At 43.2% G+C, this 27,578-nt stretch overlaps 1 protein-coding gene and 1 pseudogene across 2 annotated transcripts in view; one reads left to right on the top strand and one right to left on the bottom strand.

Moving 5' to 3' along the window:
- AK7 (adenylate kinase 7) overlaps positions 1 to 24,731 on the bottom strand; it is a 54,640-nt gene extending 29,909 nt beyond the window's left edge. The window contains 6 exon segments of the mRNA XM_081230045.1: positions 629 to 709; positions 4,374 to 4,484; positions 8,703 to 8,797; positions 16,013 to 16,121; positions 21,276 to 21,464; positions 24,261 to 24,731. Coding sequence (XP_081086171.1) covers positions 629 to 709; positions 4,374 to 4,484; positions 8,703 to 8,797; positions 16,013 to 16,121; positions 21,276 to 21,464; positions 24,261 to 24,365 — 690 coding nt within the window. The 5' untranslated portion in view covers positions 24,366 to 24,731.
- Positions 18,126 to 18,446, top strand: LOC308614984 (large ribosomal subunit protein P1-like; annotated as a pseudogene). Its single transcript has one exon. The product of its transcript is annotated as a large ribosomal subunit protein P1-like (transcript).
- Positions 24,732 to 27,578: the final 2,847 nt, after the last annotated feature.

The following is a 27,578-nucleotide window of genomic DNA, read 5'->3' as shown; positions in this document are numbered from 1 at the left end:
TAATGGAAAAGAATATGAAAAAGATTATCTATATATACACATATATATATTTATATATATATATATCTGAATCACTGTGCTGTACAGCAGAAATTAACACAACATTGTAAATCAACTACACTACAGTAAAATAAATATAAAAATAAAATAAAGTAAAAAAAGAAAGGCCTTCCTCAACCATCATATAAAGACATAACCCCCCAACCCTAGCCCCACATGCTCTATCTACCTTTCTCTGCTTCATTGTTTTCCAGATTATTTTTCAACATCTGAAATACTCTGTTTACTGGCTAACTTGTTTATTATCTATCACTCTTCTTCTCCACCCACTAGAATGTAAGCTCCACGAGGGCAGGGACTTTATTATGTTGTGTTCCCAGTATCTACAATGGTTTCTGGTACATGGTAGGCACTGGATCAACATTTGTCTCACGAATGAAAGGAGATCCATTTTTTCTTTATTATTCTGAGAGTGGGAAATACAAGAAAAAGAGGTAGTTATGTTGGACATCCATATTTTCCTTAACTTTCTGCTATTAAACGGGCCTAGCCAGTATATAACCTTCAAATTGTGTAACCTTAGTGTAAAATACTTAAAAAAAAAAGTTATAGTCATGGAAAGTCATACCTTAAAAAAAGCATGTAAGATGCCTCCTTCCATTCCATACTGAAGTCCGGCAGCAACTACGTAAGTGGCAAATTTTCTGCCCTATTAGATAAAATACAAGGAAAAAGCTAAATATATTATTATGAACCACGTTGAATCAGATTATTTTTAGTGATTATTTTAAATGAGCACTTCAGTAAGTCTCATCACCTCTTTCAAGCTCCTCATGTACTGTCTAGGACAAAAAGAGTATCGCTTAAAAGGCGGGGAACTCAACCCCACTGACCACTATTAAAATTTAATTGGGACTCAGTTAAATGAAAGCCAGAGTTTATTATTTGTGAAGACTTAACACCTGTAAGTGCTATGCCGGGCACCTAAAGGCAAAGGAAGATGTAAAAATCTGTCCTTCCATGATGGTCTTTAATTACCTAGTAGGGGAGGGGGACATACATAGAACCAAGGAATTTGGTGATGGGCCTTAAGATGAGGATTTTAATAGACATGGAGTTCCCTTCATCCAGGAGGAGTTTTAGGTGCTGGGAGAATTTGCCTCAATACTCAACTATTTTTTACTGTCATCAAGGTACTAGCAGCTACACTGTGTAGAAACAGGATTTTGGGCCTGTTGAAAAGCTTAAGGCGGAGGTAATACTTAGGGATACCTGGGCACTGATTCTCTTCCTCTGATGCTCTCCACTCTCATAATCCAATAATCACGTGGCTTTGATGATGTTTAACTTAACCATCCAGAGAGACTCATGCAATGGTTGGTGCAATTTTTTCTGTATTGCTAATGTGAGGTCCAAGTATAAAAGGTGCAATGACCAACAGAGATCTGTTTAGGTTCCATTAAACATTTGACTCATGAGCCGTCCCACTTGAGATTTTTAATCTTTGGTTAATTACATTGGGGATTTAATCTAACCTGAGAGAGTGTGATTTGTGAGCATATGTGTGCTCTGACTGGCCTCTTCTTGCTAATTCATCATCCAATTAGAACGCTGTAGTTGGTGTCACAAGTAGAATTATCAATACAGACACCCTCCATCACCACTGTGATTCGATTTGGGAAGGTTGGATGTTGGTAAGTTGAAGAGATAATCATGAACTGAGAATGGAACCCAAGTAGAGACCAGAAAATCCCCCCTCACACACACCCTCATCCCTGATATGAGAGAACTGGGGTCTCTGAGTGAGCTTTCTGAGGAGGAACCATATCATCGTAATTGACCTACATTCCTCTACATCTGGATGAGTGGATAAGAGAGGCAAGGACAAGGTGACCCAGTCCCCTGGCTTTTCCTACCTGTCCTAGGGAAAGTGATAAGTGAAAATGCCCCAGAGGATTTAAAAAGCCTATGAACTTGCCTCAAAAACTAAACTGGTCCACCTTCTTGTGTTTATAATATAGCATGTAAATATAAATGTGATTACTGCAGATGTGGTGACAGTTGATGAACACTGGACAGCCAGCCCCAGGAGTGCAGAGACCACGTCTGTTTTGTTCATGGCTGTGAGGCCAGCTCTTAGCCACAGTGCCTGTTACATAGCAAGATCTTAATGGATATGAGTTAAATGATTCCTTCCAAGGTTCTACCTATTTGATGAAAAACACTAGGTTACAGAAGGGTTATTAAGATGACCAAGTTGGCCAGGTCAACCTTATCTTATTAATTGTTCAGAAAAGAGTGATTAGGAAAGCTTGGGATTAAAAAAAAATAATTTTTGAAATCAAATTTTGATCGTATAATTTAGAGCATGGGACATATTTAACGTTTTTATGATAAAAAAGATATTAAGATGACACTATTTCTCTATTTAATTTAATTAATTAATTTATTTTGGCTGTGCCACACAGCTTGTGGGATCTTAGTTCCCAGACTAGGGATCGAACCCGTAGCCCCTGCAATGGAAGCGCAGAGTCCTAACCACTGGACTACCAGGGAATTCCCTATTTCTCCATTTTAGACTATCATTCACATCTATTATTTCTGCATGTGTGATCATGCCTTCTCAATCAGTGAATTTGAAATAAATGATCAAGAAATCATGAATTTTCTATTTGGGGCAATGTTCAAAGTTTAATAAAACAATATAGTTGCAGGATTTGGAGTTGGAAGAGATTTATATTTTCTAGTCTAACCCCTTTATTTTACTTATTTAACTCCAAAAGTTGAATGACTTGGCTAAGGTCATAAGTTAATGGGTAGAAAAGGGACTAGAATGCCTAATCCCATGTTTTTTCCCTCAAATATTTTATACTCACAGTGTTTGTATTGCCAAGTAAAAAAAATTTTTTTTAATAAAATGAAAACATTTACTAGTAGGACAGAATTTAAGGACCAGGTTCCTACTGTAATATCCTCTGAGACCACTAGGTGTCACCTTAGAACTATCATTACATATCACTACCGTAGGTCTTCCGATAATGGGAAAAATGCAGTGGATGGAACCTTTAGAGGTTTAGGGCTTCTGCATAAATTCTACCTAAGTTAAATGAAGATGATGATGATAGCACTTAATTCACAGAATTGTGAGGATTACATATGAGATATAGGAGGATTACGTGAGGTACTGTAAGTAATACATCTGGCGCAGTGCCTGGTACCTGGTAAGCAAGCCCTCAATAATTTTTAGTTGTTACTACTTATTCATCACCAGGGCATTCCTGTCATCTATTTTGATAAAAGATAGGAGAAATAAAACAACTTTATAATATATGGATTTCAAAATGATAACTTTTGCTGCAACAGAAGGCTAATAAGCTATTCTTTTTGTTTACGTGAACTTCCCAGCTAGAGGTGTGTCAGTAATCAGTGACATGGATGTGTCAGGATCAACTCTACTGAATGACGGAGTTTTGGAGTCAGGAAAAATGAGAACAAAACCCACAGGCTTTGGTACCTGATGGTAGCTCCGCTCTTTCCCACAGTGTCTGCACTTGTGAAATGGGAATAATTATGTATGTACACGAGACAGTTGCTGCAGGGAGTAGATCAGACAAGCTCCGCTCTTTCCCACAGTGTCTGCACTTGTGAAATGGGAATAATTATGTATGTACACGAGACAGTTGCTGCAGGGAGTAGATCAGACAAGGCTAAGAAATGCTCAGCACAGTGCTCAGCAAATCCTAGCTATGCGACCTTGAGCGAGTTACTTAACCTCTGGAAGTTTCCGTCTCCTTGTTTGTAAGATGAGGTTTATTTTTATTTTTATTTCTTTACTTTGGCTGCTCAGCTTGCGGGATTTTAGTTCCCTGACCAGGGATTGAACCCCGGGCCCTCAGCAGTGAAAGTGCTGTCCTAATCACTGGACCAGCAGGGAATTCCCTGTAAGATGAGGTTTATATGCACTTTTCAGGGTTGCTGTAAGAAACTAGTGAGATAGAGTCTGGAAGAAGGGAAAATGTGGTTCCCTCTACCCCATTCCCACTCTGAGTTATTTGCCTCTTCTGGACCAAGCGACTCTTTGGACCTACAGACCCCTTAGGAGGTGAGGGCTTGAGCTCTGCTGGGGACTCCACGCAAGGCTTCCATCTTAGGGGGCTGGAACAGAACGTGGGGCAGGACCTGGGACAGTGCCTCTTGGGGGAGCCTGAAGCTCGGAGCTCTGTGGGTGTAAGGACGTGGGAACTAAATACAGAGGTGGGGAGCGAGCTGACATGATACACATAGAGTATGTGGAACAGTCCTGACCATGTGCATTGTAAGCTGCTTCCAAAAGAGCTTTTCTTACCCTAAAGGTTCTACTACTCGAGACTTACCTTCTTCCCAAACTTGAGAACCATTTTTTCAGCATTTATGTGGTCCAGAAAATTAGGATGGTGCTTTCTTCTTCGATAATCCTCTTCAGTAAATGGAATCTCAGAATCATCCTATGAGAGAAAAAAGGCCAGACTCCATGTGTTAGAGCTACAGAAACTGCTAAGCCCACAGATGCTAGGGAGACTATGTTCCTTTAAGCTCAAATAAAGCATTCTAAAAACTACTGCTTATTTTTATAGTGATTTAATTTTCTTGAAAATGTTTTAGCTAGCCAGATTCTATCATTTAAACTTAATTTAAATAAAATAAAAAATTTAAATGTCTTCTTTTATTTTGTAGAGACATATTGTCACTGTGATTCCATAAAGGCATTAAAAAACCCATTTCCTAATAGTTCTTGCGATGTGTGTAGTTTCTCTTTTTTTTTCAATGTGTCTTTTAAAAAAAATGTCTTTAGTTCTTTTATTTATTTATTTATTTTTAATTAATTAATTTATTTTTTGCTGTGTTGGGTCTTCCTTGCTGCGCGCGGGCTTTCTCTAGTTGCGGTGAGCAGGGGCTACTCTTTGTTGTGGTGCGCGGGCTTCTCATTGCAGTGGCTTCTCTTGTTGCGGAACACGGGCTCTAGGTGCGCGGGCTTCAGTAGTTGTGGCGCACAGGCTTAGCTGCTCCGCGGCATGTGGGATCTTCCCGAACCAGGGTTCGATCCCTTGTCCCCTGCATTGGCAGGCGGATTCTTGACCACTGTGCCACCAGAGAAGCCCTCATTTTTAAAATCTAAATTATGTGTGTTTTTTCTCTTTTCCACACTGCCTCTTTCCCTCAAATTCATCCCACATTAATGAGAACATACCATGTGCAAGTTTCTGTCTCAGGCTTTAAAAACTGGCTTCATCAGATAAGATATCAGTTTGCCCTAAGAATCCGGAAAGAAAAAGGAAAATATTTCCCTATACTGAGCTGTTCATCACTCAGTCTCTCCACAACTCACCCTGCTGTACACTCCTCCCGTGGAAGGACAATTAAATAAAAACTTCCTGGAGAATCAAAGGGAGAAACTGAGATCCATGATACAGAGTGATTTCCCCCCAATCCATCCAGATTTAGAGGTCCTATTTGGAGTAGGATTTCTAAAATATACAGTCCAGTCAGGAGCCTTTCAATCACATCACACTGGTATAAGTTAAATAAGCAGCCCAAAGCATCTGAGTCCAGGGCTTACACGAAATTAATCAGAGAGGCAGAAGAAACACAAGGATGAGGACCCTGAGGTAGAACAGTCATTGCAGATTTGAGAAATGGGAAGAAGGGCTGAAATGACTGGAGCCAAGCTGGGGGTTCATAGAGGAGGAGGTAGGTAATGCCAGGGGACTTCCCTGGTGGTGCAGTGTTTAAGACTCCACGCTCCCAATGCAGGGGGCCTGGGTTCGATCCCTGGTCAGGGAACTAGATTCCTCATGCCACAACTAAATATCCCACGTGCCGCAACTGAGACCCAGCACAGCCAAATAAATAAATAAATATTTAAAATAAAGACCTTTAAAAAAAAAAAGGGTAGGCAATGCCAGGTTGCCAGGGTTTGTGGACCATGTGAAGGAGTTTAGATTCATTCTAGGAGCATAGAAGGGTCTTAAGCAGGACTCTAACACAATGTGAATTATATTATATTTTATTTGTTTATTTGGCTGCGTTGGGTCTTTCTCTAGTTGTGGTGAGCGGGGGTTACTCTTCGCTGCAGTGCATGGGCTTCTCACTGTGGTGGCTTCTCCCATTGTGGAGCACGGCCTCCAGGCTTGTGGGCTTCAGCAGTTGCGGTGTGTGGGCTCAGTAGTTGCAGCATGAGGGCTCTAGGGAGTGGGGGTTTCAGTAGTTGTGGCGCACGGGCCTAGTCGCTCCATGGCATGTGGGACCTGCCCGGGCCAGGGAAAGAACCCGTGTCCCCTGGTTTGGCAGGCAGACTCTTAACCACTGCGCCACCAGGGAAATCCCTGAATTATATTTTAACAAGATCACTTAAGCTGTTTTTTGGAGATTGGACTGGACGGAGGCAATGGCCCATTTGAATTAATTAGGATTTTTCCCCCCTGGAGCTGGGGATAGAGACTTCCTTCCCTGGGTCTCGTGGGCAGCGTGGACACCTGAACAAATCAGGACTCTGATGGGAAGACAAGAGGATGGCTGTTTGACTGGAAAACAGCAGCATCTACCCCAATCTAGTATTCACGTTTCTCTTTTGAGTTGCATTACGAAGTCATGACTTTTCACAAGCTCAGCTGATTTCAGTGAACCATAAAGCATCAGTCAGGGTCCTCGCATGAAAGAAATAGCACACTCAACACGGGTAATTTGAGGGTTTAATAATAGGACTATTTACAAAGATGTGGGCAGGTATAGGGAAATCCCATACCCTGGAGTCAGTAACAGGGTGCTGCTCAGTACCACTCCAAGGTCCCAGAGTATAGAGGGTGCAAGTGATAATTAGGACCTGGGGGTGAGCAGCGTGGAGAGGGCTGCCTGGCAGGAGCAGTGACTTTGGTTGAAGGGCTCAGCCGGCCAGTAGCAACTGGGCAGAAAGGAGTTGGAGGGGTAATACCGTGACCTCAGTCTTCTCATTTTCCCCATCCTTCACCGGCGCTTCCCACTGGCCAAACCCAATGGGAAGCAGAGGGCAAGGTTGCTTGCTGATCTAGACTGCGAGGTCAGGGCTGGGTGATCATCCCTGCCTCTAGAAGTGGGTACATGATCCCAGGTCTGGCCAGTCAGAGCTCTACATTTCCCTGGCCACAGTGACTGGTTTAGGGTTTGGCCTGTGACCTAAGACCTGGAAAAACAGCATATTCCAGGGCTGGGTTGGGACATGGTCAAAATGGAAAAGACAATTGAAGTTCTAGGGATGTAAGCCTGGGAGCTCCTGGGGGCCAGAAGGAGGGGACAGCTTACCTGAGAATGAAGCCTACTCAGAGAGGAAAAGAAGCAGGTGAATCGAGAAAAAGAGTAGGTTAGTTCTGAGAACACTTTTTAAGCCTCTAGATCCAGCTGTGCCTGAAGTCCATTATTGGACTTACCAGTCATATGAGTCAATAAATCCCCATTTTGCTTAAGTCAGTACAAGTTAGTTTATAACTGAAGGAGTGATGATGATCTATCAGGCCAGCAAAATGATCAGCCAGTCAAATGACCAATGGTTGTTTTGTAGCAGACACTTTACTAGACTCTTTGAGGGATAGAACTTCAACAGGAATAAAGTGACTGGCCTGCTTCCTGAGATGATAGCAACCAAATGGAGTAGGTGAGAGAGCTTTTTATAAGAAAAGGACAGGAAACCTCTGGTCCCTGCCCTCAAAGACCTCCCCGTCGACTGAGGGAGAGACAATTAAACAAACAAATGGCCTTTGACGCAGTGAGTATGATAAATCCCTAAATATTTCCTTGTTATAAATAATGTATTCCATTGAGTCTATTCCATTGTGCATTTTTTCCCACATTTTAACATCTCTGAAATTAGAATGTGTCTTGTCATCAATGGTTTATCACAATGTACTCAGCCAAGAAGCATCCGTGCTGTCCTCGCTGGAGCCTGGGTCACCTTCGGGTCACCTTGAGCACATCCTGTCATCCTTAAACTGAGTTAGGTACTATGCATGTTGGTCTAATTGCCTTTTAGGATGTCTTTAAAAAGATTATAGTGTGACTCAGCACTGAGAGGAAAAGGGAGTTCATAGGCACAGAGGCACTGGGGCAGAGACGCAAATGGAAATCTGGTCTCAGGGGAGAAAATAAGCAGTACTAGAAGAATGACCCTGAATCCATATTTTTTTGCAAAATAATAACCATGAGCTTTATAGGAAACTACCTAGAGATAAACGACATGACTCAGGTTTCATACTAAGTTATTGTGTGAAAACAGACAGAATGCAGGTGTGATTCAGAGAAACTGGACTGAGTTTGAAGAAGTTTGGGGAATACTATCACCACCGTATTTTGCTTATATTTTTCCTTTTAATGTATGCACAGGAATGTATATGACAAAGATATAGGTCTAAATAAGTCTAAAAGAGAGGGCTTTCAATACATTTAAAATAAAAAGTGATAAGCATTGTTATACTTGACTAGGCGGCATTTCCTTTTTTTTTCTTAGGGGCATGCAAAACAATGTGGCCCCTTAGAATGGAGCGTTCTTTGAGCCTGTGAACTCTGCAGAGTGCTTATTACGGGGTAGGGTTCAGGAGTGTAAGAATACACCATCCACTGCAGAAAGTTCTCGCGTGCAGATTACAAGGAATCGGGGGTGAAATGTTGCATAAAAGAAAAGCCAGCACACTACTTACTGGGTCCAGGGGTTTGGACCGCGCCCAGGTCATCACCGTGGACACTAAAATAAACACCTTCCGCTTTTCGAAATGGCTGATTTCTTCATTCAGGGCTGTAGGGCCAAAAAGCGGGGCAGTTACTTAGATCCATTTAGAACGTGTTTTAAAATCATGTGTACTTTTAATTACCAGCGAGACCTGAAGTGACTCCTCTTTCAAGGAGTGGCTTTACACCAGGGGGGGCATCCCCTCTGATGCTTCACTGCCCCCTCCCCATCTTTGTCCCTGGCTGCCCCCCTCCAGCCACCCGACCTCTTCTGAGCCCAGCTCAAATCTTCAGTCCCTTCCTATTTCCTGGCCTGCAGCGCTGTGCTTTCACTTTTGGGGAGGGCTTGTGATACTGATAATAGCTGACACGGATGGGAACAGTTCATGGGCTTTATGGAATTCCCACCATCAGGGGATAGATACTCTCATCTCTGTTTCTACCTTCTAAGGGAGCCGAGGCACAGTTTGCCCAGGATCACGGAGGGAGGTGGTGGTATAGAGTCCGATCCAGGAAGCCTGGTTGCCCGGCCTGTGGTCTCCCCACTATGCTCCCCCTCCAGCTGCTTGGAGAATGGAGTGGGAGGCCCCAGATCAGAAAGCAAGGCCCTCTTTTTTTTTTTTTAACCATTTAAAAAAATTAAAGTATAGCTAACTTGCAATGTTGTGTTAGCTTCAGGTGTACAGAAAAGTGATTCAGTTATATCTATCTATATCTATATCTAATATATTCTTTTTCCGATTCTTTTCCATTATAGGTTATTACAAGACCTCGAATATAGTTCCCTGTGCCGTACAGTAAATGCTTGTTCTTTATCTATTTTATATATAGTAGTGTATATATGTTAATCCCAAACTCCTAATTTATCTCCTTACCTTCCCCCATCTGGTAACCGTAAGTTTGTTTTCTATGTCTGTGAGCCTATTTCCAGTTTGTAAATAAGTTCATTTACATGATTTTTTCCATTCCACATATAAGTGATATCATGTGATATTTGTGTGTCTCTGTCTGACTTACTTCACTTAGTATGATCACCTCTAGGTCCATCCATGTTGCTGCAAATGGCATGATTTCATTCTTTTTTATGGGCAAGGCCCTCTCACGATTTCACATAAAGCAGTGCTATTTAGCTTAAGCGCTTGCAGAAGGAAGTAATTCCCTCCCCCTCCACTCGCCCTGGCTGGGGGAGAGCAGCTTATGCGTTGGGGGCTGTGGGCTGTGTGTGGAGGGAGGGCTTTGGGAACACCCCGATGCTTGATTATGAACCATTGGTAGAGATGGGACTTTAGAATAGTGGTGGCCTGGACCTGGGAGTGTTTGGTTTCCAAAGAGTTTGTCATTCCCCAGGAGGGTTCCCCACACATTTAAGCATTGAATCTCCTTGAATACTTTCTGGCATGTGATTCCACTAAAATATTTTTCATAATGTATAATTTTCCAGGAGAAAAAAAAACCAAAATGAGATATAGTTAAATTGTCAGAGGATATAAGCGACACAGTAGTCATGGTAAATTTTAGTCTCATGAGCTGATTTCTCGAACAACAAGGAAAACAATAAAATACTGATATCCTGAATCTAATAAACTCATGGATTCCAACCATAAGGTGAGAAAGTATTATTGAATTAAGTCTAGGAACACTATGTCCACAGACCTACTAGAGAATGGACTTGAGGACACGGGGAGGGGGAAGGGTAAGCTGGGACAAAGCGAGAGAGTGGCATGGGCATATATACACTACCAAACGTAAAATCGACAGCTAGCGGGAAGCAGCCACGTAGCACGGGGAGATCAGCTCGGTGCTTTGTGACCACCTAGAGGAGTGGGATAGGGAGGGTGGGAGGGAGGGAGACTCAAGAAGCAAGAGATATGGGGATATGTGTATACGTATAGCTGGTTCACTTTGTTATAAAGCAGAAACTAACACAACATTGCAAAGCAATTATACTCCAATAAAAATGTTTTGTTTTTAAAAAAAGACACTATGTCCACATATTAATCCCAATCAAATGTTAACTTTAGTTTCTATTTTTATTCTATTAACAAAAATCGCCTCTTCAATTTAATTTTGTTCTTTTACCCTTCCTGCTCTGCTGTGCCTCAGATTGGCCTATTTTGTGAATGCCTGGCACACTTAGAGGTCTTCTAACTGGGTTATCCTTTTTTATTTGTGGTCATTTTAATGGGTCTAAAACGACGTGCTTGTTCGCTTGTGAACGAGCAGCACAGCTTATCCATATATACAAATGTTTTCTTGCATTTCTTATACTTCATTTCTTTCTCCAGTTTTGCCTTCCTTTGATAGTATCTGTGAAAGGCAAGGTAGAAGAATTATTTTATAGTAAAATATTTGAAAATAGTTCAATAAAACATCATTAAGAAGTAATACAGGGCTTCCCTGGTGGCGCAGTGGTTGAGAGTCCGCCTGCCGATGCAGGGGACACGGGTTCGTGCCCCGGTCCGGGAAGATCCCACATGCCGCGGAGCGGCTGGGCCCGTGAGCCATGGCCGCTGAGCCTGCGTGTCCGGAGCCTGTGCTCCGCAACGGGAGAGGCCACAACAGTGAGAGGCCCGCGCACCGCAAAAAAAAAAAAAAAAAAAAGAAGTAATACATATCCACTGGAAAAACAAAAACAGAAAACTCCCCAAATCTCAGAAAGTACATGAGGTAAAGTGAGAAAGTTCCCTCTACTATTCTCTCTATAGCCCCACCCACCCCATGTCCTCCCACTCACCCAGTCCCCCATGACTGACCAAGGGCTATACTTTCTTACAGACACAAACACTTTGTATCTCAAAAAAGAGGTAACACATTTAAAAGTTTTTCACCAAATAGAGAATAAAACTGTCTTAATTATTTAAAGCTCTTTATTAGAATGAAGAAGGGAGCAATATAGAACATACTCTACATTTTAAAGCTCATGAAAGGAAATGCAGTATCAAAGTTTGAGAACTACTATGTTCCCTTGACGATTAGTGGGAGAAATCCTATTAGGTGCTGAAGCTCATCTGTCATAGCAGGAACTCAGTGGTTAATGTCTAAAGTTCATAATCAGAGGACATCAGTGCAGGCGTTTTTGTGTATTAAAAGGAACAAGTGGGTTAAATGAGGTTCCTTTTGAACAGTAGAGATGGGATGGAAAAGAAATGCAGGGAATTGTTGCTTTTTATTCTAAATCCTACTGTGCTTTTTAACTTTCAAAACATGTCCAGGGCTTCCCTGGTGGCGCAGTGGTTAAGAGTCCGCCTGCCGATGCAGGGGACACGGGTTCGTGCCCCGATCCCGGAAGATCCCACATGCCGCGGAGCGGCTGGGCCCGCGAGCCATGGCCGCGGAGCCTGTGTGTCCGGAGCCTGTGCTCCGCAACGGGAGAGGCCACAGCAGTGAGAGGCCCGCGTACAGCAAAAAAAAAAAAAAAAAAAAAAAAAAAAAAAAAAAAAAAAAAAAAAAAAAAACATGTCCAGGTTTTATTTCAGAAAAAAAATTAAAATGTAAAGAAAATTGTGAGTATACATTATACAGAAAAAAAAATCAATTTCCAAAGACCGGCACAAAATAAGAACTCAATAAACATTAGGTCTGATTATTATTTTAGGTGGTGAAATTATCTTAGAAAGTGCAATTACACATCATCTGTAAATATTTGCAAAGGGATAAAAACGTGGAGAGTAGGTGTTTAAAAAGCTCTGTTCCAAAAGATGACACATTGTTCGTGTTATTGATTTGTCTCTTACTGAATGAAACTTAGGCCCACAGGGATAAATGAGAAATCAAACATTCTAAGCTCCTGAGGACTCCAGCACATCCACAGAGAGTACTTTTTCATCATGATTTCTCTGAATATGGTACAGACATTACTGAGGCTTTATTCCATTTCTCTGAACATGAGCCAAAATATAGCTTTGCTATTGGTCTTATTCAGGGGTTGGCAATGTACCGCCTGTTTTTGTAAATAAAGTTTTATTGGCACCCAGCCCATTCATTTACATATTGTCTATAGTTGCATTCTTGCTACAACAGCAGAGGAGTTGGCTTGAAAAGCTAAACATATTTACTATCTGGCCTTTAACAGAAAAAGTTTGCAGACGCCTGAACTCATCTGCCAAAACCCAACATACTGAAGTGTAAAAAATACTGCAAAGTAAGGTGCTTGTGTCTTTTTGGTTGTCCTCCTAGCCTAGAATGGCAATTCAAATAAGCTGATTTGCTCTCTCCTTTGATCCGAACTTAATAAGGAGATGAATCACAAAGCACCAAATTGCTAAACATCATCTTGTCCCTTAGGGTTCATTACCTTTTTCAAAGCATTTAAAATATGAAAGTGTTCTCTGTGACCCCTTCCTGACCCTTGCTATTGGGGAACACTTGTTGAACTGAATCAAATCCTCACAGTTAGAAATAATTCCTTTTCTCCCGGGGTTTCCCTGGTGGCGCAGTGGTTAAGAATCCGCCTGCCAATGCAGGGGACACGGGCTCGAGCCCTGGTCCGGGAAGATCCCACATGCTGCAGAGCGACTAAGCCCGTGCGCCGCAACTACTGAACCTGAGCTCTAGAGCCTGCAGGCCACAACTACTGAGGCTGCACGCCACAACTACTGAAGCCTGCGCGCCTAGAGCCCGTGCTCTGCAACAAGAGACGCCAGTGAAATGAGAAGCCCGCGCACCGCAATGAAGAGCAGCCCCCGCTCTCTGTAACTAGAGAAAAGCCCCCGTGTAGCATCAAAGACCCAACACAGCCAAAAATAAAAAAATTTTAAAAATAAAAAAGAAATAATTCCTCTCCTCCTAAAGTCACATCCATCTTGTGATAGCTTTTGTGTCAACATGCCATTCTCTGCCCTGCATGAAAGTTTCTCCTGAGTCCCTTAGCTCTCCTGTGGGCCTACAAGAGCCTTGAGGGTATCATTTTTTAAAAATTTGTCTTTGTATCTTCCCAATACGTTCAACCCCACCTCCTTAAGCCATGCCTGTGGATTGAATAAAGGTTGAATTTTGAAAGTTAATGTTTCATTTCTTTTAATGATTAAAAATATTCTATTCTTCAGACACATAAATCAATGGAACAGAATAGAGAGCCCAGAAATAAACCCATGCACTTATGGTCAGTTAATCTATGACAAAGGAGGCGAGAAAAGATAGTCTCTTCAATAAATGGTGCTGGGAAAACTGGACAGCTACATGTAAAAGACTGAAATTAGAACATTCTCTGACATCATATACAAAAATAAACTCAAAATGGTTAAAGACCTAAATGTAAGACCAGAAACCATAAAACTCCTAGAGGAAAACATAGGCAGAACACCCTTTGACATAAATTGTAGCAATATTTGTTTGGATCTCTCTTCTAAAGCAAAGGAAATAAAAGCAAAAATAAACAAATGGGACCTAATTAAATGTAAAAGCTCTTGCACAACAAAGGAAAACACTGACAAAATGAAAAGACAACCTACTGAACGGGAGAAAATATTGGCAAATGATATAAATGATAAGGGGTTAATATCCAACATATATAAACAGCTCATACAACCCAACATCAAAAAAAAACAAATGACCCAGATTAAAAAATGGGCAGAAGAACTGAGTAGACATCTTTCCAGAGAAGACATACTGATGGCCAACAGGCACATGAAAAGATGCTCAACATGGCTAATCATCAGAGAAAGGCAAATCAAAACCACAGAGATACCACCCCACAATTGTCAGAATGGCCATCATCAAAAAGACAACAAATAAAGTGTTGGCGAAGATGTGGAGAAAAAGGAACCCTCATGCACTGTTGGTGAGAATGAACCTTGGTGCAGCCATTGTGGAAAACAGTATGGCAGTTTCTCAAAAAACCAAAAACAGAACTACCATATGACCCAGGAACTCCACTCTTGGGTCTATATCTAAAAAAACGAAAACACTAATTCCAAAAGATACATGTACCCCAGTGTTCCTAGCAGCATTATTTATAATTGGCAAGATATGGAAGCAACCTAAGGTCCATCAACAGATGAATGGATACAGAAAAATTGGTGAATATATATACAGTGGAATACTACTCAGCTATAAAAAAAGAATGAAATTTTGCCATTTGCAGCAACATGGATGGACATATTATGCCAAGTAAAATAAGTCAGACAGAGAAGGGCAAATACTGTATGATATTACTTATATGTGGAATCTAAAAAATACAACAAACTAATGACTATAACAAAAAAGAAGCAGACTCACAGATATAGAGAACAAGCTAGTGGTTACCAGTGGGGAGAGGGAAGGGGGAGGGGCTTTATGCGGTAGAGGATTAAGAGGTACAAACTATTAGGTATAAAATAAGCTACAAGGATATGATGTACAACACAGGGAACAGGCAGTATTTTATAACAACTATAAACGGAGTATAACCTTTAAACATTTTGAATCACTGTATTGTACACCTATAACTTATAATATCGTACATTAACTATATTTCAATTAAAAAAATTCTATTCTTCGGAAGCTCCTGTTGCTAAATTAATTAAACAAGGAAGCCATTAGATTGAGGTGGTCCTAATAGCTTAGCAGCCTAAATAAACAAACCCAAACCTAAGAACAGCCAATCACAGTCAACTAGGCTCTCCCAAATAAGGGAAACACTTAAGTTACAGCCAGTCAAATAACTGCTTTTCTCAATAAAAGTCTTGTCCCTAGCTGCTGTTGGTGGAGCTCCTAACCACTTCCAACATGAATCAGATTGTTTTCTGTTGTTATTTTTTTTAATCCACGTCACGTGCCTTGCAGGGACCTTAGTTCCCGGACCATGGATAGAACCCAGGTCCTCCGCTGTGAAAAGCTCAGAGTCCTAACCACTGGACCGCCAGGGAATTCCCAATATGAATTGATTTTTGTTCACATAAACTCTTCTTTTTTTATATATAATAAGAAACACTGTCAAATGCAGTAAACATCAACTTTATTTTTATGTATTTATTTATTTTGGCCACCCTGTACATTATGTGGGATGTGGGATCTTATTTCCCCAACCAGGGATGGAACCGGTGCCCCCCTCACTGGAAGCACAAAGTCCTAACCACTGGACTGCCAGGGAAGTCCCTCACAAAAACTCTTAAATATTTTCATATGCCTCCGTTTATCTTTTAATGCTATCCACAGGCATATCCACTCATCTGATTTCACTTCCTGTTTTAGGTGAATTTCAGATCAGTTCTTCCACGGTCCTAATTTGCCTAGTGCTCCTGAGATGACTCTTAAGTAAAGTAAAAAGTCCCGTCCCTGGAGATCAAGGGTACATCTCACTGACCAGACACTGCCCAGATGGCTTCCTCCACTTGCTGGGGGTTCTCAGTGATGTTATAAATGATGACATCACACTCCAGCAGGTGCATGAGAAGGTCTTCTCGAGAGATAGCCTGAAAAAGAAAGTTGACAGTCATTTGTTGCAAGAAGCCAACAAAGTAACCTTAATATTTAGATGGGAATGACAATTTCCAAATGAGATATGTTGCCTGGATAGTCCCACAGGAAACGCTCGCAGAAGGATTTTTTTACTTAAAATGAAATTTTGGCTCTCTTCTGTGTGTAGTTTTCAAGTAACAAAATTTATGTAAATAGCCCGGAACAGATGAATAAGAAAATTGCATAATGATCTTAGGTACTATTTCTGCATGCTACTTAAACGCCGATTCAGGAGGAAAGAATTAGAACACACTGGAAGAAAATGTGTGAGGCATTTAAAACAAACTCAAGCTCTATGCAAGTTTCTTTGAGCAACTATAGATCATGAATCACTCAGAAGTGCTGATAAGTGATGAATGTGGATTATTTCAGAATCCTCAAAATGGAATTAATCTGGTCTCATTCGAGATGTAAGGTACCTTATTACAGTTGACAGCAGGGAGTATTTAAAAAAAACAGAAACTTTTAATGGTTAAAAATACCAAGTTCTTATATGAGATGAAAGTAACTTTGGTGGTCATTGTGTCCAAAGGAAACCACACACACTTGGTAAATCATGATTGGAATGATTGAGGATGAAACAGGCACGTTTTCAAGAGAATGGACATCCTGACCAGATATTGAGTGACCATGATTGTGCGTTCATTTGTTCCCCCAATAAATATTGGTGGGCCCTGATTTTCACCCCAAGGGGAAAGGCAAAATAAATAATGTATGATTGTTGATACTACAGATTAGCGTGTGTGTGTGTGTGTGTGTGTGTTGTTGTTGGCAAAATTTTAACAAATAACTAGGGTCTAATGTGGAGGAGGGTGCAACTAAGCACATATGAAGCCTTTGTACAAATTAGAAAAAGGAAACCTGCTCTTGGTGGAAAAATTATAAGGCACCCAGTCTGGGACACACTGTAGCCAGCAGAACACATCACTTTGGAGCCCCTACTCATGCCCATGGCTGGGCATCCTTGTGCAGTGTGCAACCTGTACAGCCCTACAGGGCAGCCCCCAATGTAGAAAGGGCTATCATAGAAGTACATTTGAGGTTTGATGGACTAGGTGAAGTATGGGACTGTGGCTCGTAGGAGTTGACATTTGAGCTGGGCTGAAAGGGTGAATACAAGCTCACTCAGCAGAGCCTGGGAAGTTCACGGACTAGCAGGCCATTTGCTGAGCCAGGCAAAGGCACCTTTGACAACCTGGACCAGCCTAATGCTCTTCCATCCTCCACTCTCTCTCACCTTTCATGCCACTCTTGCTTCTTCCCCTTGGCCACCCAGAACCCAAGCTCTAGCTGTACCGATGCTTTCTATTCCAAAGCACACCATACACTTTCCCAGGTGCCCCCTTGTGTGTCATTTCCTTGTCCCTTTATCTGCTTGGAAAGCTCTATTCAGCCCTGGAGGTTCAGCCTCAGTCCCAGCATCACCAGTAGACCCCAAGCTCCCAAAGGAGGGCCAGCTGTGCAGAATCTCCAGATCAGAGGAGTTTAGGGGGTCTTGCTCCGTGTGGCAGGGAGGAGTCTGAAGCTCCATTTGCCTGGCTCTATAGATACGACTGAGAATTCATACTGCCCTTTTCAGAGTCCTCTGGACACGGCTGTGCGCACACCTCTGTCATCATGTCACTGTCCTGTTCTGGAGCCACTAGTTGACATTGCAGGGTCCCTGCTAGGCTGTGAGCTCCGTGTTTATCTGTGGGTCTTCAAAGTGCTCAATACTCATTCAATGAATCAAATTCAGGTATAAAGAGTGATCAGTGATGGAGATCTGAAGCAACGCAAATAGCCAGGAGAATGGAAAGGAGGCGGTCTTTCGAGAGCGATTAAAGACACGGGTTGAGGCCTCCCTTTCTTCAGCTGCCGCTAAGGTGCTCCGTCCTTCCGAGGAAGCTAAGGCCGCGTTGGGGCGAGGCCCTCACTTCATCTGTCCAGCAGCCCCCGCCTAGCACTGGCCCCGCACCATGGCCTCCGTCTCAGAGCTCGCCTGCATCTACTCGAGTGGCCCTCGTCCCGCATGACGATGAGGTGACGGTCACAGAGGACAAGATCTATGCTCTCATGAAAGCAGCCAGTGTAAACGTTGAACTTTTCTGGCCAGGATTGTTTGCAAAGGTTTTGGCCAAGGTCAGCACACAGGGAGCCTCATTTGCAGTGCAGGGGCTGGTGGAGCTGCCCCAGCAGGAGGTCCTGCCTCCTCCACCGCTGCTGCCCCTGCTGAGGAGAAGAAAGTAGATGCAAAGAAAGAAGAATCTGAAGAGTCTGATGATGACAGGTTTGACTAAACGTCTTTAGTGTTCAATAAGAAGCCGAGTTCTTTAATTTGAGGTCAGCAAGGAGGCACTCTGTGCTCTGGAAAAAACTGGCAGAACAGGACTTCAGACAGACATTTTCCGGAGAAATTTTTATGAACCCAATATTGTGCGTCTTCTCATACCTAGAAAAGCACCGAAGTCATGACTGGAGAGATCTGCTCCTTCTGACTAGCGCCGACTTTTGCTGAGACGTGTACTTGGTTGCACGTGGCCCCGTCAACAAAACCATATGCATCCTGAATCCCTACACCCCAAGCTCTTTGGAGCAGTTCCTCAGAGCTCTCTGAGAGGCTGTCTCCCAGGCTATAGTCTTCAGGAAACCCCAAATAAAACTGAATCCACAGCACTCGCAGTGTGTGTGTGTGTGTATGTGTGCGTGTGTGTGTGTATGTGTGTGTGTGTGTGTGTGTTTTCCAGTCTATAGTGGGAAGCCAAGAGCCCACAGCAATACCAGGCTTGCAGCTGTGATGGGGGCAAGTGCATGACGAATGGTATAAAGGACACTCTTGGTTGTCTACAAACATCCATCTCCTTTTCTTCTTTCCCAACAGAACCCAATTTTGTTCAGATATGCCCCTTCTCAGCCTGTGGGAAATTAACTCCACCTTCTAGCTTAAGGAATGGGCCTTACTGATCTCAGGGTAAGTGATTGGTTCAGGAATCAGCAAGTGACTCAACTCAAGACACTGAGATTCAAGGAGAGACCTGTGGGATGCTGCTGGAATGTTCATCCTCCTTTTGCTGAGAACTTCTGGAAGTTCTCTTCATCAGAGTGTTGCTGCGTTTGTGTGCAAAGCCCTGGAATGTTGCCAGCTTGTTGCCAACCTGAGGATGAAGTCACCCCCAGAGGAAGACAGAGCCCAGGAAAGGGCAGGAAAAGGAGCTGCAGCCCCTGGATCATGCCAGGCCTGAAGCAGGTGCTTCCTTGAGACCACCAGCCACATAAGCTGATGAATTCCTTATTGGTTACTGATTTGCACTGCCTTTTTTTTTTTTTTCTATTACTTGCAGCCCCAAACAGCCTAAACTGGTAACAGACAGCAAGGCCCTTAATACAAATTAGGGCAGAGTAGTTTTTGTTTGTTTGTTTGTTTTTTGCAGTACACGGGCCTCTCACTGTTGTGGCCTCTCCCGTTGCGGAGCACAGGCTCCAGACGCGCAGGCTCAGCGGCCATGGATCACGGGCCCAGCCGCTCCGCGGCATGTGGAGACCAGACCGGGGCACGAACCCATGTCTCCTGCATCGGCAGGTGGACTCTCAACCACTGCGCCACCAGGGAAGCCCCAGGGCAGAGTAGTTTTGTAGAGGAGTGTGAGAGACTTCATCCTGGGTAAATTGATATAGAAGTGCTGCAGGACATCTGGGGGAGTGGACTAGGAAGCGGTTGGATGTGCAGGTTGGTCAACAGGGCTGGAGAAGGATTTGAAAGGCGTTGGCTTGTACAGGGGAGCTGAAGCTATAGGACTGAATAAGATTTAGAACGGATGCCTATTAGGAGAAGGGAGGGAGCTCTGAGAAAAACTGCATTTAAAGGGAAGGAGTGGATGCATAAGGGCAGTCTGCCAGCTGCTGCTGCTGGGAAGCAGGGAAGAGAGGCCCTTGGTAATGAGGGGCTGGCTGGTGACAATGGCCAGGGCATCTCCTGTGAAGGGGTAGGGGCTGGAGAGTGCAGGAGTGAGGCCTGCAAAGGTGGCTGAGCCCTCTCTCAGGTTCAGTGGTGGCAGGGGCCAGGGGCAGAGAAAGAGGCAGGGAGGCCAAAGTAAGAGTGTGTGTGTGTGTATGTGTGTGTGTGTGTGTGTGTTTCCAGCGAGAAGGATGTGAGCATACGTAGTAGAGGTGGAAAGAAAGAAGCCAGTGGCGAGTGAAGATCCAGAAGAGGGTAAAAGGGGGTAAGTGGTGAAGAAAGTTCCCAAAGATAGTAGGAGGGGACTCATTCATTCATTGATGAATACTTATTGAGGGCCAGTGCTGTCCGTCACCGTGCAAGGATACACATGAGAAAAAATGGGGTGCTGTCTCTACTCTCAAGGAACAGATTGTAGTAGTGTGACCCACAATAGACAGATAATAACAACGGAGTAAGAAAAGTGTAAGAATCTAGGCAGGTAGAGAGCTCAGAATCTAAACTGGGAGTGGGGAATCATGGAGGGCTTCCTGGAGGAGAAGACAACCCGAGTTAAATTGTGACGGATGGATAGGGCTGGTTGGGGGAGGGAAGAGGGAAGGCTACTCCAGGGTACAACATGTGCAAAGCCGTCTCCTAGGACCTAGAGGGCTGCAGGCAGGGTGACGGGAGGAATTAGGCTGGGAGGGTCACCCTACTTGCAGGTATTTAAGTCCTTGGATGAGGACTGTGTAGAATTTGTCATGTGAAGGCAGCAGTATTTCTCAGTAAGACAGCCATATAACGGTGTTATCCTTGAGTGGCTTATTACCAAAGGAGATGTCTCTTTCACAGATTGCGCCGGCCATGGCCCAGAGCCACGTGGGGGTGATACAGGGCAGAATACATTTTAAATACAGGGCAGAGAACTTTATGAGTCTGAAAGTCCAAATGAGATCCATACTTTCTAAGAATATCTCATTTAAGTTCTTTGCTGCAGGCAAGACTTGAAAGTGGAGAGACAAGGTTGTTCATTTCCATCACGGGAGGAAGACCTGTCCTCACCTCTCTCCTCAACTTCCCCACCGTCTTGCGTTGGCAGGAGAGAGGAGACAAGGAGCAAACACTTTGGTAGGGCATCGGAGCAGGGGGTGGCCCTCCCCTTTGCCCCTCTCAGCAGTCCCTCTGGACTTACATAGTAGGTCTCCACGGCAAAGTTGGGGCAGGGGGTTTCGAGTGAGGAAAGCGTGCCCACGATCTGGAATGTGCCTTCCTTCAGGTTGGCTGAGGAGGCTTCTGGCACCGCTGATTTATCTTCATCGTGCTCTTCCTCCTCTTCGGTAATTTCTTCAAGTGAAGCCCCGACGACAGAGTTAGAAAGAAACTGCAAGCAAACAGGAATTTCCTGAATACTAAGAACAACGGAGAGTAAGGCCAGTCAATGAATGATGATTCTAAAACCTGACCTTTACTGAAGGTTTGCTAGTGGTGCCACCCATGCTTTGTACATCGGTATCTCATTGAAATTGGTTTAATTCCCACAACGACACAGTGAAGTGTCTATTCACTATTATGACTCCCCATTTCATAGGCGAGGAACTCAGGATCGGAGAGCTTAAAAGCTTGTTAAGGGTATTAGCCTTCCCTAGCATCAGGCAGAGCTGGGCTAAATTCACGATGGCTGTTTTGTCTAACAGATAGGTAGAAATGTAACGCGATCAGCTTAGGTAACTTAAATTTGCTAGTAGCCACATTAACAAAAGGAGAAAGAAACAGGTGAAGTTAACTTAGGTAAAGTTTAAATTTTTAAAAATTTAGGTAACTTTTTATTTAACTCAATATATCCAAAACATTATCAGTTTAACATGTCATCAATATAAACATTATTGAGATATTATATATTGTTTTCTTTTCCCATAGTAAGTGTTTGAAATTTGATGTGCATTTTACACTTACAATGCATCTCCATTTGGACTAGACACTTTTAAACGTTCCACAACCACATGGGACCAGTGGCTATGAATAATGAAATAGAATGAGGTTGGCAAAGTTTCTTTTTTTTGTTTTGCAAAAGCTGTCTTTGCGAGTTGTTTATGCAATGTTCATGGGTTTCACATATAAATAGAAATAATTTTAATTTATATATTAGACATATAATTTATAGTTTAAACATGTGTAAATAATCATGACGATATCACCCCGTGGGAGTAAAAACACAACAGAATGCCCCACCCCCTTCATTTTGATAAAAAAACAGTCCAAGTTAATAGACAAGGTGTCAGGTTCAATCTCTTATTGGAATCTATTTTTCCCAAGTATGCCATATAAATTTTCATTTACCTCTCAAACACACATATTCAATTTTATTATCCCATTTCACAGATGAGGAGATTGAGGCCCAGCAATAAGTAATTTGCCCAAGATCGCATAGGCAGGGAGGGGTGAAGTTGGACCTTCTGATAATGACACCCACGGCTGCACAGGTGCCCCGCCCTGACACACTACCCAGAGACCCAGGGAGAAGGGGCTGTGGTGGCATTGCCCAGCTGGGCCTGAGGACAAGAGACATGGTTTCCATGTTTTTTTAGATGCTTTATATTTCTACTCCCATATTGCTTAGTGCAGACAATAGCAATTACTTGGAATTTGAGAAAGTCAAGTCCTGGTTTGTTAAGGAATAACCAGAAATTCTGTTATTGATAAGCTTTGGAAAAAATCTCTCCCCACGAAAAGTTTTATTGTAAAAATATTATGTCGTAAAAAATAATCAGAGATCAAAAGGGGACAAAGTAAAAAGTTAAATTCTCTTCCCTCCCTCCCTCCTAATTTCAATCATGTCACGTCCCTTTTAAAGTACTCCAATGGCTATCAATGGATTTAGAACATAAACCAAATTCCTGACCAAAGCCCCACAAGATCTGGGCCTTTGGGCTTGACTCTGCTTTGCTAATTTACACAATAAATATCGATGAACTGCTGACCATGTGTGAGGCACTGTTTAGTTGCTGAGCTGGGCCACATTTTGACTTTCACAGGCCATTTCCTCCAAAAGTATATTAAAAATGATATTTTATGACTGTATATCTATAATGACACTATCTTTGACTCTAAAATTTGATTTGCTTCCTTCCTATTTTAAGAGAAATTATAACATTTGTGCGGGCCCCAAAGCCACATGGGTCCTGGGCACGGTGCCTGCTGTCCCCTGGAGCCCCTGGTTCACTGCAGCCTCTCACCACTCTGTCCTCTGCAACCTTTGCCTTTGCCATGCCCTCTGGGAACTATTTCCTTGGGCTGGACCTTCATCTTGTGTGTGTCAGATTAAATGTCACCTTTCAAGAGAGCTCTTTCATGCAACTCTATTTAAAGCAGCTGCGCTCTTCCCCCAGTTCACCTCTTCTATTCTCTTTCCTTCAGAGTACTTATCACCTATTGAAATATCTTGTTTATTCTAGTAATTATTTATTGTCTGTCTCCTTCCAGAGGGGCAGGGTCTTCAAGGGTCAAAACCTTTTTTGGTCTTATTTACTGTGCCAGCCTTTTAGTAGGAGCTCATGAATGAGTGACTCCCATCCTCCAGAGGTGATAACGGTTAAGTGTCTTGTGTATCCTTTGAGACGTTTTCTGTATTTAGGTTGTCTATCTATCTATCTATCTATCTATCTATCTATCTATCTATCTTCTCTATATTTGTATCTATCTTTTTGAAAGACACAAGTAAGTTCATACTACTCCTGTCTTTTTAATGCTGTGTTATTGCATTTAGTTTTGGACTTCTTTTTCCGTCAGTTGCCTGATTCAGACGAGTTGGCGGGAAGGGAAAGAGAACCCGGTTAGGAGGTCGGAGACCTGGCCCTATGTCCAGGACCTGCCCCCAACTCGCTAAGTGATCTTGGGCAAGCCCCTTTTTGCCTCGAAGCCTCAGTTTCCTCTTATTAACAGGGGAGGAACCCCGGCTGGAATGGAGATCTCCAAACACCTGGGCTTCCAGGTGGGGCGCTTGTCTAGCCTGGGTGCAGACTGGGGAGCAGGGGCCATTGGCCGTTCCCAGGACGAGGGAGGGTCCCTTAGGGGAGGCCCTGATAGCGCCCGGTGGTGCAGGCCCTCGCTGGGTTCCGGGGCTGGGGCGGGGGACTGGCAGTTGGGGGCTGGGGTTCTGCTGTGACCCACCGCCGCTCACCTTCCCGATGTTTCTGCTGCTGTATGAGTCCAGCAGGTTTATAAACACCCTCTGGATCCGGATAACTTTCTTCGTGCGGGTAGCAACTTCCTCTTCTTCAGCCATGGTGGGAGCCTCGCTGGTTGCTAATGGGAAAGCGTCCCTTTGGTTGCCAAGGAGATGGAGCCGCGGCCCTAGGACCGCGGGGCCAGGCGGCCCTCCGGGGTTGGGGCTAGGGCGCGGGGCGGGGCGTTTCCGGGGCGGAGGGCGGGGCCTCCGGTTTCCTGCGCCAGGCTGGCTCTCCCTGCCCAGGGAGCCAGGCAGGCCTGCGTCCCCGCCCGAGCCCCACTCTCCCCTGCTTCACGCCGGGGGCCCTCGGGCAGGGCGCGCCCTCCGTCCCTTTCCTCTCATTCGGTAACTCCGGAAACACGTCCCAGTGTCCACCTGACACGGAGCACTAAAAATACTGATGAATCTGATGAAAAGGTAAAACCCGCAAGCCTAGGCTTCTCCTGAAATGTTGGAGTGAATGAACGTGCCCCTGTGGGGCGGTCTGACCAGGAGGGCGTGACATAATCCTCTACTGCAGAGAAGGGCTGTTGCCATGGGGTTTTGGGGTCATGGTGTGGCCCTCACTGCTGCCAGTCGCTGCTTGGTCCACTGGGCTCAACTGGTTTAGCAGTTCCGGGGCTGGGATGGGAGTGCCTAGCAGCCATTTGTGCTGGGGATTCACCCCCATTCACAAAGGGATAGAATTTAGACTTTGCCCTTTCCAAATCAGGTTAGACACGCAGTTGCCGAGATAAACCGACAAATTAAAAGATGCCATTCGATTTGTCTTATCACAGAAGCACAAAGGTCATGGTGGACTATATATATATATATATCCTGTTATCTTAGAATAGTAAATATTTTTGTGCTTTAAACATTAACTTGTTGAATGTAAATATTTAACACATGGATTGACTGTGTAACTTTTTTTTTTTTTTTTTTAATACTGATTGCCTCAGAAATTGGAGATGGCCAGGGAGCTCCAGACAGCCTGGAGGTTCTGGGCACTCAGGCATTTGGGAGACTAGGTTTTGACTTCCAGCTCTGCAGCCATTTGTGGGAGACTGGGGCCAACCTTTTAACCTTACCCAAGCTGTTAAATTGGCTGTAAAACAGGGGTGAAACCACCAACCTAACAGGGCGGTCAGGATTAAACAGGATATATGAAAGCACCTTCTGAAGTGGTCTCCAAAAGTGAAATTGCTTTTTTTCTGCAACGCTGAAGCACACTTCTACCAATGGGAGTTTTTCATTCCTTTTTACGTCCCCACCCCGACTCCCTTTCCTTTTATACATGTGTCTCATTGAAACTTCTGTTTTGATAAAGTAACACTTTGAAATTTTGCAGACTTAATTGGGGAACAGCTTGCTCACAGCAACATTCTTTTTTTAGTATCAACAAGAAAGTGCTGTCAATTTAAATGTAAAAATACTCATGTAAGACCAGTACAAAACTTGATGGAATGAATACTGTTCAGCATTCTTTCAAAAGGTCTATTAGATCAAATATCCTAGAGTTCACTAGTTGCCTCATTTCCAGATTTTCAGTTTGACCCTATTGACATGCAGTTAAGCAGGTAAGTACTTTTATTCAACTGTAACTCATTTTTGTTTCATTCTTGCTTACATTACTGATAACATGTAAATGAGCTAGTTACAAGGGGATGGCTTCCAGAGAATTTTATATCATATTGGTAGGTTAGGAAAGGAGATTCTATTGGTCAATTCTATTATGCCAACTAAGGAATCTTTCTTCTCCTGTTATTCCTTTCCTATTTAAAATTTTTTTTTATATTTTAGTTTTTATTGAAGTATAGTTGATTTACAATACTGTGCTAGTTTCAGGTGTACAGCAGAGTGATTCAGTTACATATATAGGTTATTATGAGATATTGAGTATAGTTCCCTGTTCCTCTTTCAAAAATCAGCTTTCACGTAACCACAAAGTTCAGGGGATGCTTTTATTGACACATATGGGGATGGTTGGTGGAGTCAGAAGACTTGGGTTCTGACTGTACCCTCCTGCTCACAGGTGGGCTGCTGAGCAAGTGCCACAACCTGTCCAAGTCTCAGCTGGACATGTCACACACAAAATGAAGGGGTAAAAGGCAGAGTTCTTAAGTCAACGAGGCACGTATCAGAATCTGTTTTCCTACCCTGTTCCCCCTTAACAATCAAACCACACATTTCGTGTTTTTGAACACTGGCGAGAGAATAGTGCTGTGATGGGAGAAGCGAATGAATGCTCAGTACCCCAGGAGCTGCTGATTAGCTGTGTGGGATGTGTAATGATTGATTCTGGACCTGGAGGAAAAGTGGGAAGTGTCATTGTGGGAAATGAGGTGTGCATCCTCTTCATAATCATACTGCCGCTTCAAGGACCCTGGGAGCAGGCACAGCTCAGCACAGATTGGTGCTTTTGCTAGAAAGGGATGTTCTTCAGCTGGTTTGAACACCGTTATCTATTGCATTTCCCTTCTCTAATTAGTATAGAAAAGCTAATGTAGAAAATATGAAAAAGAAAATGAAAATTACTTATCTTACCACCTAGTGATGGCTACTATATTAACATTGTAGGGTATTTTATTTCATTTTTCCTTCTGTTACATATAAGATTATTTTTCAAGATGTAGTTTTTTTTTTTTGTTTTGTTTTTTTTTTGCGGAATGCGGGCTTCTCACTGTTGTGGCCTCTCCCGTTGTGGAGCACAGGCTCCGGACGCGCAGGCTCAGTGGCCATGGCTCACGGGCCCAGCCGCTCCGCGGCACGTGGGATCCTCCCAGACCAGGGCATGAACCCGTGTCCCCTGCATCGGCAGGCAGACTCCCAACCACTGCGCCACCAGGGAAGCCCCATGATGTAGTTTTAAATCCCTTTTTTTCCTGTAGTATAATTTTCTCCAATTTTAATGGCTGCATATTTTTCTATCAAGAGGATCTGGCATAACTTAACCACTTTTTAGAGCCTTTTCAATTTTTCATTAGCAAAAATGACATCCTTGTTGTATATCTTCTGCTGAATCATGTCACTATGCTAGATTTCTAGGCTATTACCAGCACAGAAGTTATAAGCTTTGTAAAGGCTTTATTACCACTATTTTCCAGAAAGGTTTCACCAATGTATATTCCAATAGAGTGTAACTATGCCTCTCACTAAATCTTTATTGATATCATTATATTTAAATAAGAGAAACTATTAAATTATTAGGTAAAATGGCTCAACATAGCTAAGCCTATTTTCCTTTCTTGAATTACTGGTCTGGTCGAACATCCTTCAAGTGGTTACTGG

Source organism: Mesoplodon bidens (assembly GCF_964165515.1).
Source record: "Mesoplodon bidens genome assembly, chromosome: 3".
NCBI classification, from domain to species: Eukaryota; Metazoa; Chordata; class Mammalia; order Artiodactyla; family Ziphiidae; genus Mesoplodon; species Mesoplodon bidens.
The sequence above is the reverse complement of the archived record's forward strand: the minus strand, read 5'-3'. Positions and strand labels throughout refer to the sequence as shown.